This window comes from Coregonus lavaretus (genome assembly GCF_964263955.1).
Source record: "Coregonus lavaretus genome assembly, chromosome: 10".
NCBI lineage: Eukaryota > Metazoa > Chordata > Actinopteri > Salmoniformes > Salmonidae > Coregonus > Coregonus lavaretus.
Genome location: NC_139997.1, coordinates 47,289,897 through 47,304,799, shown reverse-complemented (window position 1 = coordinate 47,304,799; position 14,903 = coordinate 47,289,897). Strand labels below are relative to the sequence as shown.

Genomic DNA, 14,903 nt, shown 5'->3' with positions numbered 1-14,903 from the left:
TATGTGTGATAATCTCTCAGTAAGGGGACCTTCCCCTCTACACAGCTAGGGTCAGTCAGTGTCTCACGTCTGTACATGGCAGCATCTCATCAACCCCCACCCCCTTTTCCAATCCCCATTCCTGACCCAGCCACCCCTCCCCGAGGACAGACACATGGGATGACAGTAGACAGAGGCAGCCCGTCCACATGACTCTCCCCAGCAGCTCTACTCATCCCTCCACTGTGTGACGCCAGCTGTGGTCATGATGTTTTTCAAGCTCCCCTACTGGTCAGGGTGGAGGGAGGGAGGAGTGTGTGACACAGCGTATGACAGAGTGGACAGTGCAGACGTGTGTGACAGCGAGACACAGAGACAGATAGAGCGACAGAGATAAGAGAGGTTGCCCAGGGTGGGCGTCTCCCTCTCAGACAGAGGCGTAGGTGTTGCCGGTGGCGCTGCAGTGGCGGATGGTGGGGGTGCCGGCGGACGGGGTGAGGATGTGCTCAGCGCGGTTCTGGGAGGGCAGGATGCCCGGCTGGAGCACCCCCACCACAGGGTTACTGCCGTCCTCCAGAGCCCCCACCTGGATTACCTGGATCACCTGGTGCTCATGCTCCACCTCAGCCTTCTCCCTCTTGGCCAGCGGCTCCCCAGACTCCTCCATGTCCTCCTCCAGGTCACTGTCCATCTCACTCATCTCGTCTGGACAGAGGAACAAGGTCAGACAGACGGCCAGGAAGACCAACAGAGGTACAGGGTTAAAATAATGATTCTCCAGGATTCTCAGTAGTCCTGCGGGACCATTGTTTTTACAGGAAAGGCTGCACACAAAAAACAGCTGTTTAAATGGTCCTAACCTTTTCTTATTAACATTTTAGTATTACGTTTAACTAAATCGTCAATGGGTAATAATTGAAGGCACTGCTCTTTAAGTGACAGCACGTTGAGATGAAGGTGAAACGAGGTAAGGCTCAGGAAAGAAGAATGTCCCACAGCCATGCTGGACGGACATGTCTCAAAGATCTTAATAACTCCATGTAATGAAGAAGCAGAAACCTACAGAGACTTAGCCTGTAGATACAGCTTGGGGTTGGCTTACCTTTGTCTATGTTAGCAGGTGACATGGCGTTGAGGTCTTCAAACTGCAATACATTAAACCGCACACAGAAACCATACTGAAACTGAGCAAAGAGGTAATGGGACCGTTACAATTGTGTGTGTGTGTGTGTGTTTGTATGCGTGTGTTCATTTCTTCTGGGCCTTACTTCTCCCATGACACTGATGGGTGTCTCGCCGGTTGCCTGGGCGACGCGGTGTTCCACCAGGTAGAACATGTACTCGTCGTAGAGCAGGCGGATCAGGTGGAACGAGCCGAAACTGGCCGCGCTGCGCAGGGTCAGGTCCCGAATCACCATGGAGCTGACAAAGAGAAGGACAACAAGAGAACCTCATCAACCACTGGAAAACTTATAATAAGCTGACATACATATCTAGCTCAATTGATATCATAAACAATACATCTCACAACACACATCTTAAATTGGGTAAGGGAGCAAAACCATAGAAATGGGAAAACGTTGAAAACTCACAGAACCCATTCCATTTCTATGATCTCATTCAATGTCTATGATCTTATTCAATGTCTTTGATCTCATTCAATGTCTATGATCTCATTCAATGCCTATGATCACATTTAAAATTATATGATCTCATTCAATGTCTATGATCTCATTCTATTTCTATGGACGGTACAGTAGCTGACCTGTAGAAGGACCACTTGAGCAGGAACTGTCGTGCGGCCCTGGGGAAGCTGGGCCGGTCCTCGAAGGGCTGTAGGACCTGGGTGACCACGTTGTCCAGCCAGGCAGCCCACTGCTCCAGAGAGCTCTGCTGCTGCAGGGTGGCCTTGAAGTCCTGCTCTAACCTCTGAACCATGCCCTCCTCACACTGACACACCCACGACGCCTGCTCCTAAAGAGAGAAAGTGAAAGAGAGAGAGATGGGACGGGTCAGTGTGGGCTTGCAAAAACACAGATGCACACACACCCTTTGATTAAATAAACAGCAACTTCAAGCAAAGAGAGGACTAACCGATAAGGACAGATGGCAATACAATAAGCCGATGTATCCCTATAACTACATACACAGACAATCAGACAAAATCACAGCCGGACAGAGGGACGGACAGACGGACCTGCACGTTGGCGAAGTCGACGCGGTTGAGGTCGCTGAGCATCTGATTGATCTGGGAGGTGTTCTGCAGCACGGCCCGGGCTGCCTGGGCCAGATGGTTCAGACTAGTGTAGCGACGCAGCGTCTGAGCAAAGGCACTAACAGCGGCAACCTGCAGCCAATCAAACACACAGAGGATCAAGTCAGGATCAAAGCAAATACAAATAAAAAAGCAATTTAAGTTGATTTGCCGAAACGTGTGTAAGTAAGTGAGCGAGTAGGTGTGTGTGTGTTTACCTTAGTCTGGATCATTCTCTGTGGAATGGTGTTCATGGCATTGTTGAGCCAGCCTTCCAGGCTTTTGGCAAAGTTGCGGATGGCTTGAGTCAAGGCACCTAGAGGGGGACAGATACAAAGCACAGCAGTCTATTTAATGACCACAATTACAATTCTGATACCCAACTAGGGATGAGCGCGAAAGTGTGTGTGTGTGACTGTGTGTGAGCCACTCACTGGGGATGGGTCTGAGGACATCAGGGATGAGGATCTCCACTAGGGCCTGGTACATCAGGTGGTCACAGGAACTCATCCACTTGAGCACAGCCTCGTTCCTACAGAGCACCAGCAGCCTGGAGCAGGGCAGACGGCCCTCAATCTCACTCACACCACTGTGGAGACAGGGTTCAAAGTTACACCTACTCGTCTCATATACTGGATCAGATTCACCTCAATCTCACTGGCCCTACCGTCGGGGGATGGGGTTGACTTTTGACCAGCCACATTACATCGCTCCAATCAAAAGACATCTGTCCGTTTGGAAGATATTTGAAACGTTTCCCTATCAAAGGATTTTTGAGTAATTAAAGAGGATGAAAATCGTTCCATTCAAAGAGTTGAGGCTAACTTTATGACGAACTCTGTTTCTAATGGACATATATTTCAAATGGATATCTGTTTCTAAGGGAGTGACGTTATTTATAATAAGGGTTACATGGAGAAAATCGGACCTCTCTGAAATGAAAATGGATGGCCCTCCCATCAGCAAAATATATTTTACCTTAACCCTTCCTGAACGCTTGAAAACAAGTGACCCTCTCCTACACCCAAAATAATAATGAAAACAAAGTGGATAGCAGAGAACATGTCTACCTTTTTCCCTCATTTCTTGGACAGACAGACAGCCTTATATATGCAGTTTTAAAAACTGTTCTTCGTCATGTAAGCATTACAGTTGGAATCTACTGTAGAGAGAGCCTGCAGAGCTCTATCATACTATCCAGGTCTGTGCCCAAACAGTCTACTTCTAAAAATCCACCTTTCCAGAAGTAAGTCTCTCACTGTTGCCGCTTGCTACAGACCCCCCTCAGCCCCCAGCTGTGCCCTGGACACCATATGTAAATTGATTGCTCCCCATCTATCCTCAGAGTTCGTACTGCTTGGTGACCTAAACTGGGATATGCTTAACACCCCGGCCGTCCTACAATCTAAACTAGATGCCCTGAATCTCACACAAATTATCAAGGAACCTACCAGGTACAACCCTAAATCCGTAAACATGGGCACCCTCATAGATATCATCCTGACTAATTTACCCTCTAAATACACCTCTGCTGTCTTCAACCAGGATCTCAGCGATCACTGCCTCATTGCCTGCGTCCGTAATGGGTCCACGGTCAAACGACCACCCCTCATCACTGTCAAACGCTTCCTAAAACACTTTAGCGAGCAGGCCTTTCTAATTGACCTGGCCCGGGTATCCTGGATGGATATTGACCTCATTCCGTCAGTAGAGGATGCCTGGTTGTTCTTTAAAAGTGCTTTCCTCTCCATCTTAAATAAGCATGCCACATTCAAAAAATTCAGAACTAAGAACAGATATAGCCCCTGGTTCACCCCAGACTTGACTGCCCTTGACCAGCACAAAAACATCCTGTGGCGTACTGCATTAGCATCGAACAGCCCCCGCGATATGCAACTTTTCAGGGAAGTCAGGAACCAATATTCACAATCAGTTAGGAAAGCAAAGGCTAGCTTTTTCAAACAGAAATGTGCATCCTGTAGCACTAACTCCAAAAAGTTTTGGGACACTAAAGTCCATGGAAAATAAGAGCACCTCCTCCCAGCTGCCCACTGCACTGAGGCTAGGAAACACTGTCACCACTGATAAATCTACAATAATCAAGAATTTCAACAAGCATTTTGCTACGGCTGGCCATGCTTTCCACCTGGCTACCCCTACCCCGGCCACCAGCTCTGCACCCTCCGCTGCAACTTGCCCATGCCCCCCCCGCTTCTCCTTCACCCAAATTCAAACAGCTGATGTTCTGAAAGAGCTGCAAAATCTGGACCCCTACAAATCAGCTGGGCTAGACAATCAGGACCCTTTCTTTCTAAAATTAGCCGCCGAAATTGTCGCAACCCCTATTTCTAGCCTGTTCAACCTCTCTTTCGTATCGTCTGAGATCCCCAGAGATTGGAAAGCTGCCGCGGTCATCCCCCTCTTCAAAGGGGGTGACACTCTAGATTCAAACTGTTACAGACCTATATCCATCCTGCCCTTATTTGAAAGCCAAGTTAACAAACAGATCACCGACCATTTCGAATCCCACCGTACCTTCTACGCTATGCAATCTGGTTTCCGAGCTGGTCATGGGTGCACCTCAGCCACGCTCAAGGTCCTAAACGATATAATAACCGTGATCGATTAAAGACAGTACTGTGCAGCCGTCTTCATCGACCTGGCCAAGGCTTTCGACTCTGTCAATCACCGCATTCTTATTGGCAGACTAAATTGCCTTGGTTTCTCAAATGACTGCCTCGCCTGGTTCACCAACTACTTCTCAGATAGAGTTAAATGTGTCAAATCGGAGGGCCTGTTGTCTGGACCTCTGGCAGTCTATGGGGTGCCACAGGGTTCAATTCTCGGGCCGACTATATTCTCTGTGTATATCAATGATGTCGCACTTGCTGCTGGTGACTCTCAGATCCACCTCTACGCAGACGACACCATTTTGTATACATCTGGCCCTTCATTGGACACCGTGTTAACAAACCTCCAAACGAGCTTCAATGCCATACAACACTCCTTCCGTAGCCTCCAACTGCTCTTAAACGCTAGTAAAACTAAATGCATGCTCTTCAATCGAACGCTGCTGGCACCCGCCCGCCCGACTAGAATCACTACTCTTGGCGGGTCTAACTTAGAATATGTGGACAACTACAAATACCTAGGTGTCTGGTTAGACCGTAAACTCTCCTTCCAGACTCACATTAAGCATCTCCAATCCAAAGTTAAATCTAGAATCGGCTTCTTATTTCGCAAACAAAGCCTCCTTCACTCATGCTGCCAAACATGCCCTCGTAAAACTGACTATCCTACCAATCCTTGACCTTGGCGATGTCATTTACAAAATAGCCTCCAACACTCTACTCAGCAAATTGGATGTAGTCTATCACAGTGCCATCCGTTTTGTCACCAAAGCCCCATATACTACCCACCATTGTGACCTGTACGCGCTCATTGGCTGGCCCTCACTACATATTCGTCGCCAAACCCACTGGCTCCAGGTCATCTATAAATCACTGCTAGACAAATCCCTGCCTTATCTTAGATCATTGGTCACTATAGCAACACCCACCCGTAGTATGCGTTCCAGCAGGTATATCTCACTGTTCATCCCCAAAGCCAACACCTCTTTAGCTGCCATTCCTTCCAGTTCTCTGCTGCCAATGACTGGAATGAACTGCAAAAATCTCTGAAGCTGGAGACACTTATCTCCCTCACTAACTTTAAGCATCAGTTGTCAGAGCAGCTTACAGATCACTGCACCTGTACACAGCCCATCTGTAATTAGCCCACCCAACTACCTCATCCCCATATTGTTATTTATTTTGCTAATTTGCACCCCAGTATCTCTATTTGCACATCATCTTCTGCACATCTATCACTCCAGTGTTAATACTAAATTGTAATTATTTTGCACTATGGCCTATTTATTGCCTTACCTCCATAACTTACTACATTTGCACACGCTGTATATAGATTTTCTATTGTGTTATTGACTGTACGTTTTGTTTATTCCAAATGTAACTCTGTTGTTGTTTTTATCACACTGCTTTGCTTTATCTTGGCCAGGTCGCAGTTGTAAATGAGAACTTGTTCTCAACTGGCTTACCTGGTTAAATAAAGGTTGAATTAAAATAAAATAAAAAATACATTGCAATGCAGGACTTTTGACAGCGCACAGGGCTGCCGGCCAGAAGGTTGTGGGTTCGCAGACCACCGTGGACAAGACTAGGGATGGAAATATCTCCTTTATAGTAAAAGCATTGCATGAATCTATCATCGTATTTGCAGGTCTGAAAAAAAACAAAAACATGTAGAAACATTCATGCAATTCTACGTCATTTTACATATTAGCAGAATATTTTTTAATACCACAAAAATTACCGAAATGACAGGCTAAGAATGGACAGAGAGATAGGCCTGTGTTCATCTTATCAGATTTCTCTAATGCCAAATCAGTGTGTCTTGTTTGCAACAAAACTGTGACACCATTAGGAATCTGAGCATGGTACTTTCAAAGGTTAGGCCTACCTTTCCAACCAAGACAGAGTAGGCCTACCAACGCAGAAAAGTGTAAGCTTTAACAGCTGGATATACTCTTCTTCCGTGGCTTAACCCAACGAGAGAAGGTCACAATTATTTCCCTAAAAGCTGTCTGGATTGAAACATCTCTTGTGCAGATAGTGACAGAATTAGATTACTTCCCAAGCAAAGTCAATTTTTTTCCCTCCTTGGCTATAGAAGGTTGTAGCTCAGCCTATGAATGTAAAAAAAAAAAACGTCTTTCCCGGGTATTTTACAGCTTGTTCCTAGCATAACCCCCTAAGGTCGATGTCCACGCCCCCGAGGAAATCTAATTAGCATAATAAATCCATTAAAATCCATCCATTTAAGATAGAGATCCGCCTATGTAAGACTTACACATTAAAGGTGACAAAGCTAGAACGGTGTTCGTCAGACCATGAGACATCACGAAAATCAGTCTTCTCACAAAATCGTCTGTAGCTCCAAACGGTTTAGCGCCCTCCCATAAAGATGAGACTCTCACGAACACAATGGTGTTCTACGTTTTGCTCTACGACCCCCACAAGCGTCTTGGGACTCATCTGAAGTCAGTACAGCCGATCTGCCAACTTCTGTCTGTAGCGTCCAAAAAACTTGTGCTACACACTAATTTGACCCCTCTGTGAAAAGGTGAGACTCTCACGAACATGTCGGTTTTGCTCTAAGACGCCCAAAGGCCTCACAAGACTCTTCTGAAGGTCCCCCGGTACCAGTCATAAAACATGTATGGAAGTACAGTATATATGGAGACTGTTAAATACCAAAAATAAGGGGTTAAATACATGTAAAGCCCTCTAGTTGTTAGTAAAGTCTCATTAAAATGAAGACGGTTGAAATTAATTATGCCTACCTGAATTTGCCTACTTTCAACATCATGAGCTGTCCATTTCTGATTGATTGTGCCGCGGCTGCTGCTTCAAGTTTTAGCACCACAATGTAAGTTACTCGAATCTGGCTTATTGTGAGGTCAATAACTCTGATAAATACATCATGGGCAGGAAACATATTGTTTTTAATCAAATCAATTATAGTAGCAAACTATCAAAGTTGACCTCCGGTCCTCCTTCCCATCGTCGCACTGTCCTTCTCAAACTGAACTGAACACAGGCTAGTCAGTGCGCAAGATAGTGCATTTTTTGGACTATGCCTTGTCAAAAATTATCTTCGGAAGAAACCTTTGACTCTCCTCCTGAACTGTCACCGTAGACCTACACAGCACAGCCATTGGCACACCAAAACGTTTTTGATCAGCAATAGCAGAGCAGGCCGTGGCTCAGGGTTGGAATATCCATTGCAGTGTGTAATGCTGCATAGTTTTATTTACACCATCCCAGCAGCTATCTTAGAAATATAACTTTGCTCTGTGCTTCTCCGAGCATGCACTTCGTAGCCTTTAGCCTATGGATCATTTGATTGAGTCAAACACTAAATAGCCTATAGGCGCACTTGATGTTGCGCGCCCAGCGGAGAATCAGAGGTGAGGGGCGGCATCAGGCACACATGGGTATACACTGAGTATGCCAAACATTAGGAACACCTTCCTAATATTGAGTTGCACCCCTCCCCCCTTTTGCCCTCAGAACAGCCTCAATTCGCCGGGGCATGGACTCTACAAGGTGTTGAAAGCGTTCCACAGGGATGCTGGCCCATGTTGACTCCAATCCTTCCCACAGTTGTGTCAAGTTGTCTGGATGTCCTTTGGGTGGTGGACCATTCTTGATACACATGGGAAACTGAAAAACACTGAGAAATATTTACATTTCATCAATTACAAATTACATGACCCTCCCCTGGACTAGATAGAAATATTATAATACTAAACCCTTCCTTTGACTGAAATTGAAAAAGCATGACCATTCCCCATTTTCCTCCAGGTAACCATTTTGTAAATCTCGATCCATCCCTAACGGACAATGATTAATGACAACAAGAGAGGGAGAGAAACTGAGAGAGAGAGAGAGTCGGGTGAGAGAGCAAGTGAGTGAGCTCTAGAGACACAGAGAGAAAGCTGACCTGTTTTCTGTGATGGTGGCGCCCTCCACTGAGTCAGAAGGGGAATAGCGCCAGAAAGTCTGCCACAGCTTCTCTATTAGACTGAACTGGAGGTTCACCACCACATCCAGAATGGCCTGCAAGAGACACACGACACTGTCAACATCACACAATGCTCATTCACTGTCATTCTGATTAGCATGGATGATCTGGTGATCAGTGGAGATGAAGACTTGGAAATATCATGCATGCCAAAGAAAGCTCCCATTCATTTGCACATTTAGCATAATAAAAACGTTGATGTGGAACTTTGTTAGAGGTGATGGATAATCTCTGACCTCACAGTGCTCTCTGTACAGTGACTGGAGAGCTTTGACGTCATCTGGGCCGATGTTGTCCATGTTGGTCTCTCCCAGGTCCAGCTCCACAAAGTCTGGCAGCGCCCGCGACACGTCTGTCAGGGAGGGCCACATGGAAATCAAGGTCAACAACAACAACTCACGTTATCAATCCAGTAACAAGCAGAGAAACAAAACAGGGGTAGATATTTAAACAAGGAAATCCTAAAGGCTGAGAAAACAGTGCTAATGGTTCAGTGCAGAATATAACCTACAGGGGAATACTTAGCAGACTGCTTACAGCACTCAGCAGAGGAGCACTTTCAGAAAGTACTATAAAACAAATTGTGTCAATAAAGAGACCTTCTGGGAGCATCAAACAGTATCAATCTATTGATGCTGCAAGTCAGTCTACACACACAAGCATACACACTGCTCACTCACCCAGGTACTGCTGGTGGTGCTGGCTCTGTGCGATGACGGTCTGCTCCGCTGCACTGGGGGTGTGCTGGCCTCCGCCTGAGAAGTTCTCCCCAGACACACCATCAACCTTCTGCATCGGCTTAAACCTACAATAACAATGCCTCAGTCAGTACTGTATGTGTGTGTGTGTGTGTGTGAAAGCCTGTGTGAAAGCCTGTGTGTGTGTGTGTGTGTGAGATAGCCTGTGTGTGTGTGAGTGTGTGTGAAACCTGTGTGTGTGTGTGTGTGTGTGTGTGTGTGTGTGTGTGTGTGTGAAAGCCTGTGTGTGTGTGTGTGTGAAACCTGTGTGTGTGTGTGTGTGAAAGCCTGTGTGTGTGTTGTACCTCTGTTTCTGTTGGACAGGCTGCTGTCTGAGGGCCATGTACTGCATGTCCTCCTGCAGTCTGTTGAGAGGAGAGTCCGGCTTCAACCGGATCCCATAGTAGTGGTACTTTGAGTTCCCACTGCAACAAAGTCAGGAATGATCAGCTAACTGTTCTCAGTACTGAAGAACCCTATACCAATCAAAACATGCTGTAATACCAAACCAAACAAGAAATCCTAATGAAGACAGACAAGGAAAAAGGCCAAGGAAAAGGGAAATACTAAACTGAAGGTGTCAGAGGAGAGACTGGAGGACTGGAGATGTAGAGATAGGGTAGGGTAGGAGGAGAGTGGAGAGAGAGAAAGAGAGCTAATTATTAGAGCGTATCTGTTCTCTCAGTAGCTCACCGTGTGCCCAGGCGTCGCGTGCGGAGCCCCATGAAGATGGAGCGGATGAGTTTGCCAAAGGAGGCAGCGTTGACCGGGTCCAACTTCTGCTCCTGGCAGTGGCGCAGGTAGTGGTTGTAGAGGGTGGAGCGAGGCAGACTCACCCCCTCCGCTGTCTCATAGTTGTCCAGTAACCACTGCAGCTGTGGGGGGAGAGAAAATATGGTGTCAATTACACACAGGTATGTCATTAGCAGATAGTTCCATGTATCACCCTCCCCACTTGTCTGTAAAATACCATCACCCACTGACCTGGCATTAAAAGCACAATTAACTAAAGAAGTGAAACATTTAAATCAGAGCACAGGAGACATCCCCATCACTACAGAGCGAAAGAGAGGGAGAGAGAGAGCTGGAGATACTAGAAGAGAGTGAGCACAAGGTGAGGCGTTTAGAGTGGCGACTTACATGGCTGTTGAGCAGCGAGCTTCTCTGACTGGATAAACCTTCAGTCTTTTGGAGCGTCTCAATCGCCATTTCAATCTGATAAACCAAGGAGCAAAAACAACAAAGGAAAAAGTTGCAGTAGAATAATGACAGTACTGACACCAGGGGCACAATTTTCACTGGGGACGGGGGTGACATGTCCCCCCCACATTCTGAACTTGCATTTTTGTCCCCCTCGGTTTTATCATTAGATTATGATACAAAACGAGGCAACAGTGTGCTTTCGGAGCATGCGGACGCCTCCGAGTGGTCGGGTAGGCTGTTAGGAGTGTTTATCCGACTGGGTAAAATAAATAAATAAATAAATCCACATATACATATACATACACACACACAGTGAGGGAAAAAAGTATTTGATCCCCTGCTGATTTTGTACGTTTGCACACTGACAAAGAAATGATCAGTCTATCATTTTAATGGTAGGTTTATTTGAACAGTGAGAGACAGAATAACAAAAAAAAAATCCAGAAAAACGCATGTCAAAAATGTTATAAATTGATTTGCATTTTAATGAGGGAAATAAGTATGACCCCTCTGCAAAACATGACTTAATACTTGGTGGCAAAACCCTTGTTGGCAATCACAGAGGTCAGACGTTTCTTGTAGTTGGCCACCAGGTTTGCACACATCTCAGGAGGGATTTTGTTCCACTCCTCTTTGCAGATCTTCTCCAAGTCATTAAGGTTTCGAGGCTGACGTTTGGCAACTCGAACCTTCAGCTCCCTCCACAGATTTTCTATGGGATTAAGGTCTGGAGACTGGCTAGGCCACTCCAGGTCCTTAATGTGCTTCTTCTTGAGCCACTCCTTTGTTGCCTTGGCCGTGTGTTTTGGGTCATTGTCATGCTGGAGTACCCATCCACGACCCATTTTCAATGCCCTGGCTGAGGGAAGGAGGTTCTCACCCAAGATTTGACGGTACATGGCCCCGTCCATCGTCCCTTTGATGCGTTGAAGTTGTCCTGTCCCCCAAAGCATAATGTTTCCACCTCCATGTTTGACGGTGGGGATGGTGTTCTTGGGGTCATAGGCAGCATTCCTCCTCCTCCAAACACGACGAGTTGAGTTGATGCCAAAGAGCTCGATTTTGGTCTCATCTGACCACAACACTTTCACCCAGTTCTCCTCTGAATCATTCAGATGTTCATTGGCAAACTTCAGATGGCCCTGTATATGTGCTTTCTTAAGCAGGGTGACCTTGCGGGCGCTGCAGGATTTCAGTCCTTCACAGCGTAGTGTGTTACCAATTGTTTTCTTGGTGACTATGGTCCCAGCTGCCTTGAGATCATTGACAATATCCTCCTGTGTAGTTCTGGGCTGATTCCTCACCGTTCTCATGATCATTGCAACTCCACGATGTGAGATCTTGCATGGAGCCCCAGGCCAAGGGAGATTGACAGTTATTTTGTGTTTCTTCCATTTGCGAATAATCGCACCAACTGTTGTCACCTTCTCACCAAGCTGCTTGGCGATGGTCTTGTAGCCCATTCCAGCCTTGTGTAGGTCTACAATCTTGTCCCTGACATCCTTGGAGAGCTCTTTGGTCTTGGCCATGGTGGAGAGTTTGGAATCTGATTGATTGATTGCTTGCTTCTGTGGACAGGTGTCTTTTATACAGGTAACAAGCTGAGATTAGGAGCACTCCCTTTAAGAATGTGCTCCTAATCTCAGCTCGTTACCTGTATAAAAGACACCTGGGAGCCAGAAATCTTTCTGATTGAGAGGGGGTCAAATAATTATTTTCCTCATTAAAATGCAAATCAATTTATAACATTTCTGGCGTTTTTCTGGATTTTTTTTTTGTTATTCTGTCTCCCACTGTTCAAATAAACCTACCATAAAAATTATAGACTGATAATTTCTTTGTCAGTGGGCAAACGTACAAAATCAGCAGGGGATCAAATACTTTTTTCCCTCACTGTACATACATACATACATACATACATACATACATACATACATACATACATACATACATACATACATACATACATACATACATACATACATACATACATACATACATACATACATACATACATACATACATACATACATACATACATACATACATACATACATACATACACACTACCACTTGAAAGTTTCTTCATGTGCAGTCGTAAAAACCATCAAGCGCTATGATGAAAATGGCTCTCATGAGGACCGCCACAAGAATGGAAGACCCAGAGTTACCTCTGCTGCAGAGGATAAGTTCATATCAAATCAAATTTTATTTGTCACATGCGCCGAATACAACAGGTGTAGACCTTACAGTGAAATGCTTACTTACAAGCCCTTAACCAACAATTCAGTTTTAAGAAATAATAAATAAAACGAAATAAAAGTAACAAATAATTAAAGAGCAGCAGTAAAAATAACAATAGCGAGGCTATATACAGGGGGTACCGGTACCGAGTCAATGTGCGGGAGCACCGGTTAGTTGAGGTAAGTGGGGTAATATGTACATGTAGGTAGAGATATTAAAGTGACTATGCATAGATAATAAACAGAGAGTAGCAGCAGCGTAAAAGAGGGGTGGGGGGCAATGCAAACAGTCTGGGTAACCATTTGATTAGATGTTCAGGAGTCTTATGGCTTGGGGGTAGAAGCTGTTTAGAAGCCTCTTGGACCTAGACTTGGCGCTCCGGTACCGCTTGCCGTGCGGTAGCAGAGAGTGGCTGGAGTTTTTGACAATTTTTAGGGCCTTCCGCTGACACCACCTGGTATAGAGGTCCTGGATGGCAGGAAGATTATTATTATTTTTATTTATGGGGGGGGGGGGGGGGGGGGGGGTCCAGTGATGTACTGGGCTGTAAGCACTACCCTCTGTAGTGCCTTGCGGTCGGAGGCCGAGCAGTTGCCATACCAGGCAGTGATGCAACCAGTCAGGAATGCTCGATGGTGCAGCTGTAGAACCTTTTGAGGATCTGAGGACCCATGTCAAATCTTTTCAGTCTCCTTTGAGGGAATAGGTTTTGTCGTGCCCTCTTCACGACTGTCTTGGTGTGCTTGGACCATGTTAGTTTGTTGGTGATGTGGACACCAAGGAACTTGAAGCTCTCAACCTGTTCCACTACAGACCCGTCGATGAGAATGGGGGCGTGCTCAGTCCTCTTCTTTTTCCTGTAGTCCACAATCATCTCCTTTGTCTTAATCACGTTGAGGGAGAGGTTGTTGTCCTGGCACCACACGGCCAGGTCTCTGACCTCCTCCCTATAGGCCGTCTCGTCGTTGATCAGCCTTACCACTGTAGTGTCATCTGCAAACTTAATGATGGTGTTGGAGTCGTGCCTGGCCATGCAGTCATGGGTGAACAGGGAGTACAGGAGGGGACTGAGCATGCACCCTTGAGGGGCCCCCGTGTTGAGGATCAGTGTGTCGGATGTGTAGTTACCTACCCTTACCACCTGGGGGCGGCCCATCAGGAAGTCCAGGATCCAGTTAACAGAGGGAGGTGTTTAGTCCCAGGGTCCTTAGCTTAGTGATGAGCTTTGAGGGCACTATGGTGTTGAACGCTGAGCTGTAGTCAATGAATAGCATACTCACATAGGTGTTCCTTTTGTCCAGGTGTGAAAGGGCAGTGTGGAGCGCATTAGAGTTACCAGCCTCAGAAATTTCAGCCCAAATAAATGTTTCACAGAGTTCAAGTAACAGACACATCTCAACATCAACTGTTCAGAGGGGACTGTGTGAATCAGGCCTTCATGGTCAAATTGAAAGAAACCACTACTAAAGGACACCAATAAGAAGAAGAGACCTGCTTGGGCCAAGAAACAAGAGCAATGGACATTAGACCAGTGGAAATATGTCCTTTGGTCTGGAATCGAAATGTGAGATATTTGGTTCAAATCCAGCGTGTCTTTGTGAGACACGGTGTGGGTGAATGGATGATCTCCACATGTGTAGTTCCCACCGTAAAGCATGGAGGAGGTGGTGTTATGGTGTGGGGGTGCTTTGCTGGTGACACTGTCTGTGATTTATTTAGAATTCAAGGCACACTTAACCAGCATGGCTACCACAGCATTCTGTAGCGATACGCCATCCCATCTGGTTTGGGCTTTGTGGGACTATCATTTGTTTTTCAACAGGACAATGACCCAACACACC

General features: G+C 46.0%; 1 protein-coding gene across 1 annotated transcript in view; it reads right to left on the bottom strand.

Moving 5' to 3' along the window:
- Nucleotides 1–153: 153 nt before the first annotated feature.
- The window catches only part of LOC311136650 (transcription factor RFX3-like), a 31,146-nt gene continuing 16,396 nt past the window's right edge, over nucleotides 154–14,903 (bottom strand). The window contains exons 5-17 of the mRNA XM_084170859.1: nucleotides 10,756–10,830; nucleotides 10,309–10,490; nucleotides 9,921–10,040; nucleotides 9,559–9,683; nucleotides 9,115–9,230; nucleotides 8,798–8,913; nucleotides 2,668–2,822; nucleotides 2,452–2,549; nucleotides 2,177–2,326; nucleotides 1,745–1,953; nucleotides 1,248–1,401; nucleotides 1,082–1,124; nucleotides 154–684 (exon numbers count right to left, since the gene is read on the bottom strand). Of these exons, the coding sequence (XP_084026985.1) occupies nucleotides 407–684; nucleotides 1,082–1,124; nucleotides 1,248–1,401; nucleotides 1,745–1,953; nucleotides 2,177–2,326; nucleotides 2,452–2,549; nucleotides 2,668–2,822; nucleotides 8,798–8,913; nucleotides 9,115–9,230; nucleotides 9,559–9,683; nucleotides 9,921–10,040; nucleotides 10,309–10,490; nucleotides 10,756–10,830 (1,821 nt within the window). The 3' untranslated portion in view covers nucleotides 154–406. The remainder of the gene's footprint in view (nucleotides 685–1,081; nucleotides 1,125–1,247; nucleotides 1,402–1,744; nucleotides 1,954–2,176; nucleotides 2,327–2,451; nucleotides 2,550–2,667; nucleotides 2,823–8,797; nucleotides 8,914–9,114; nucleotides 9,231–9,558; nucleotides 9,684–9,920; nucleotides 10,041–10,308; nucleotides 10,491–10,755; nucleotides 10,831–14,903) is intronic.